The sequence below is a fragment of the Anneissia japonica genome, unplaced genomic scaffold (assembly GCF_011630105.1).
Source record: "Anneissia japonica isolate Jap-2015-1 unplaced genomic scaffold, ASM1163010v1 scaffold36015_len11169_cov156, whole genome shotgun sequence".
In the NCBI taxonomy this organism is placed as follows: domain Eukaryota; kingdom Metazoa; phylum Echinodermata; class Crinoidea; order Comatulida; family Comatulidae; genus Anneissia; species Anneissia japonica.
Genome location: NW_022694533.1, coordinates 7,006 through 11,169, shown reverse-complemented (window position 1 = coordinate 11,169; position 4,164 = coordinate 7,006). Strand labels below are relative to the sequence as shown.

The 4,164-nt window shown below is 33.8% G+C and overlaps 1 protein-coding gene across 1 annotated transcript; it reads left to right on the top strand.

The window, feature by feature from the left end:
* Positions 1 to 3,079: 3,079 nt before the first annotated feature.
* On the top strand, positions 3,080 to 3,427 carry LOC117101075 (C-C chemokine receptor type 3-like; the record flags this gene model as incomplete). The annotated part of the gene is made up of 1 exon (XM_033240940.1): positions 3,080 to 3,427. A coding segment is annotated over exon 1 (348 nt), but the record flags the coding sequence as incomplete, so codon positions are not given.
* Positions 3,428 to 4,164: the final 737 nt, after the last annotated feature.

Sequence of the window (4,164 nt, the reverse complement as noted above, 5' to 3'; positions counted from 1 at the left end):
CTCTCTTTTAGAGGGCAAATACATTATTGTATTATTTAGACACCCTTTTAGTGTCATGGCATCGAATGCCGTGAACGGATCATGGTGGTGGGTTCTGCTTTCATTTTCTCCTGTCGTTTGCGATCTCGCCTAGTTGTTTTCCATCTCTAACTCCCAAACTCTTCATCATCCAATCTAACATCTTTAATTTTTTTTTCTTCCTCTTGCTCTTTTCCCTGTCATCTCAGCCTCAATTAAGACTTTAGGACGTGTAAAACCATTCAAATATTCAATATAAATTTATAGCAAAACTAATGGTTATCTTTAATACTGTATATCATTCATATAATATGAGAAAAAAAATGCATTAAACATACACAAAAAATTACATTCGGGAGATTCCATCTATAGTTTTTAGGATAAGTTCACTAAATATATATTTCTGTGACCTTGATCTTGTCCTGTGACATTTTTCTTCCTAAATCTCTTTAGATTATACAATTGCACTATATATTATGAAGATTCATTCCTTAGTTTTTGCATAATCTTGCTAAAAGACAGACAGCGGTGAATATATAACCTCTTTGGCAGACGTAATAATGATAATAAAAACAAAAACAATTGCAACATGAATATCACCTATGATATACTATTGCTATAATTAAATTAGTCTGTCCCTGAGGTATAAATAGTAAATTTTATATAATGACTTTTAAAACTCTCGAACTTTCATTATTTAACTTGCTAATATCTGTTTTGTTATTGTCAGGTTGATTTGTCTTGTAATTTTCATGTAATTTCATCATTTTTACCTTTTTAACACAGCTGCAAAGGAAACACAAATTCTACCTGTCCTGAAATGAACAATAAAGTGTTTTTTGAAAAATATTAATTAAAAGTATTAATTATATAATAATAAAAGATCATATTGAAATAGTAAATATACTCATCAAATAATTGAAATTCCTACTGTTTCTGGTTGAATTTTAAAAATAATGAATTCAGCATTTAAAAGTATTAAATAAGTTACCTTACGGCCTACGATAAATTTAGCTTACAATCTAGAAAAAGCTGTTAAAACTGCTCCAGCAATTGTGACCACAAATGTCAATGTTAAAATTATATAATTTCTAATTCCTCTGATCTCATGGAAGTAGAACACGCCCCACAGTGAAGCAATTAGAGCTGGACCCTGTAAATATAAATACATAATTATTAGACGAATTAAGATTAATAGGTAAAGCAAGATTTTTTTTATATACTTTGTTTCGCAAAACCCGTCGTCTGCCAATATTGGTGATTTCAAAACAAAATAAAATATTATTTTTGGCGAACTAACGCACCTGCCGCCATAAAAAATTGAAATTTCAGAAAAAAAGTTTTTCTTTATTTTTATTATGCTTGCTGCTGCGTGAAATCTCCAAATATATGGAATGTATATTTCATCCAAATTATATAAATTTAAAGCATTTACCATCCCATTACACTGTTTACATTCAATAATAGAATTTTATTTTTATTTTCTCCTCTATCTGAATGTTTTTGGCATTTTATTTTTATTTTGTTTCCACCCTTTGACAATATTTAAAAAACTAAGTTCGCAAAACAAGGGATAGAAAAGTCTTGCTTATAAAGCCAAATAAGAAAAAGTAGTGGTTGTGGGTAAGGTAATTCTAATGTGCTGTCGTAGAGTTGTCATTTCTTGGGTATAAAACCACTTACTTAAAGGAGTAGGTTTATATTCTTACAGGGGCCTCGCCAGCTATACTTAAGCGTGGCTTGGACGAACAAACGAAAAATAACCGCCACGCTTAGGTAAAATAAGCAGAGATTGCACCACGCTAAAAAAAACTATGTACCAAGTCATAGCCGTTGGAAGCAATTTGCAAGCGGTCCGGCCATTATAGTGAGAGCGGGGGTTGGGAGTTAGGGTGGCACTTAGCAAATCTGGTAGCAACTGAAGAGTGGAGACCTACTACACCTATCCACAGACACAAGATTTTAAAGTTAGTGAGGTCTGAGAGCATCCACTTCAGCCCCACCTTTGTTGGTGAACATCTTTTTTGGCACCTCTGATTGCCCGTAAATAGCAGCTGGCAATCTAGAGCCGCTATACCTCTCCCTCAAGGGGGCAGCCAAATATAAATTTAGCACGGAAATAGAGTCTATGTTGAAAATATGCACATCTGGATGCCCAGAAATAGCAGCTGGCAATCCTGTAGATAATGATACACGACACGAGATTTTGCCTACGCCACATTTCGCCGAATGCCAGTCTTCCGACAGCACGATTCGCCGACATTTTTTGTGAACATGTTAATGGATGGATGTGTCACAAGTGCCATGGCATATTTAGATTTATTTTTCGGTTACGTGTCCAAAACCTTTCTCGTACCGAATATTGTGCACAGCTTACGGATATCAAATGTTAAATTATGTTTTGAGCATTGAATTTGAAACTTCCATACTGTGATAGCGCTAAAATTTCATGAAAAGAAGAATTAGTAGGCCACTGTTTAAATCGTGAAAGAAAGAATCATTCTATTCTGGTAACGTATTACTATTCTTTATAATAATGGAAGGGCTGTAATAATCTGGGGCGGATGCAGGGGCTTCTTTTCAAAATGAATGCTGTAAATTTTGTGAATTCATACTATGAAACAATAAATAAGGTCAATGTAACATCAATCTGTATCATCGACAATTCCCTTTTTATCATCGACGATTCACTTTTTTTCATTTTCGATAAATCACTTTTTATAATCGCCGAGTCATTTTTTTCATTGACAGTTCACTTTTCATAATCGACGATTCAATTCTATCATCGACGATCATTGTTGCTTGAACGGCGTAACAGTATAGATAAACGGTAAATGTATTAGTTACCAACTACTACTACTACTACTTCTACTACTACTATTATTATTATGATATTTTTATTGTTAATATTATTATTAGGCCTATTATTATTTTTTCAATGATCATTATACTATCATCTTTAGTAACACAACTATGAAAAATTTAATTCTGTCAAAGCATTATTAACTGTATTCTCATTCATTGTTATCTCTACAGCAAAACTATTGCTTTCTCCGTCAGAATGTCAGACGTCAATAACGAATCATATAAAAACGTTACGATAGAAGATAATGACTACTATATTGAATATTGGGCTGATAACATAGAACCATTATTGTATACGGATTTGGACAAAGTTATCATCCCCATCATTATGCCGATCGTAGTCACCATCGGTATCATTGGTAACGTATTGACAATTTTCGTGATAGCAAGAAAAAAGTGCATGCACACACCTGTTAACATGTACTTTGCAAATTTAGCAATAGCTGATACGTTGTTCCTAATAACTGCATCTGGTTGGATATGGAACTCTTATATTAAAAGTCCGGTAATTGAATCGTATGACATTGGTGAAACGCCGAAATGGGTTTGTCCACTATGTTTCTTCCTCGAGGAAACAGGAATAAATGTGGCAATCTTAACAATATGTTGGCTGTCCGTTGAACGTTACATGGCAATCAGCATACCTTTGAAGTTCAAACAAAGTGGATTTGGGATTTGTTCCAGGTCTATAAAGATCTGTGCCATCATCTGGTTTTTATGTTTGTCTTGGAATGTGTATTATCTGGTCGAGGTCCATACAGTTATCCGCGAAAGTTGGCCTCTCATTGCTGTCGATACTTTGCCAAATTCTTTTACATACCCTGTGGCGTTAGATGGTACGAATTCTATAATATTCTTTGGTATGTAAAACGAGCACTCACTGTGTTGATGATTGGGATCATTGTAGCTCTTTACACGGCGATGCTGATGTCTTTGCGGAAGTCGCGAGGTATAGCAACCAGTTTGACCGGAAGAGAACCAACATCGCAATCAGAATTGAAAGTTTTTTTGACAGTATTTGTAACTGTTACGGTTTATGTTGCTTGCGTCCTACCATTTTACATATATGAGGTATTATTAATAAATTATATTATTGCACCAAACTTTTCAAAATTTAATATTATCCGTCTGATTTTTTATATAAATTCATCGGTAAATCCTGTGATATATAATGCAATGAATTATAATTTCAGACGAGCATTTTGTGACGTATACTGTAGCAGATGTAACAGGAAAAAGAACACAGATACCAATGTACAAATTTAGAAACTTCAAACCGAA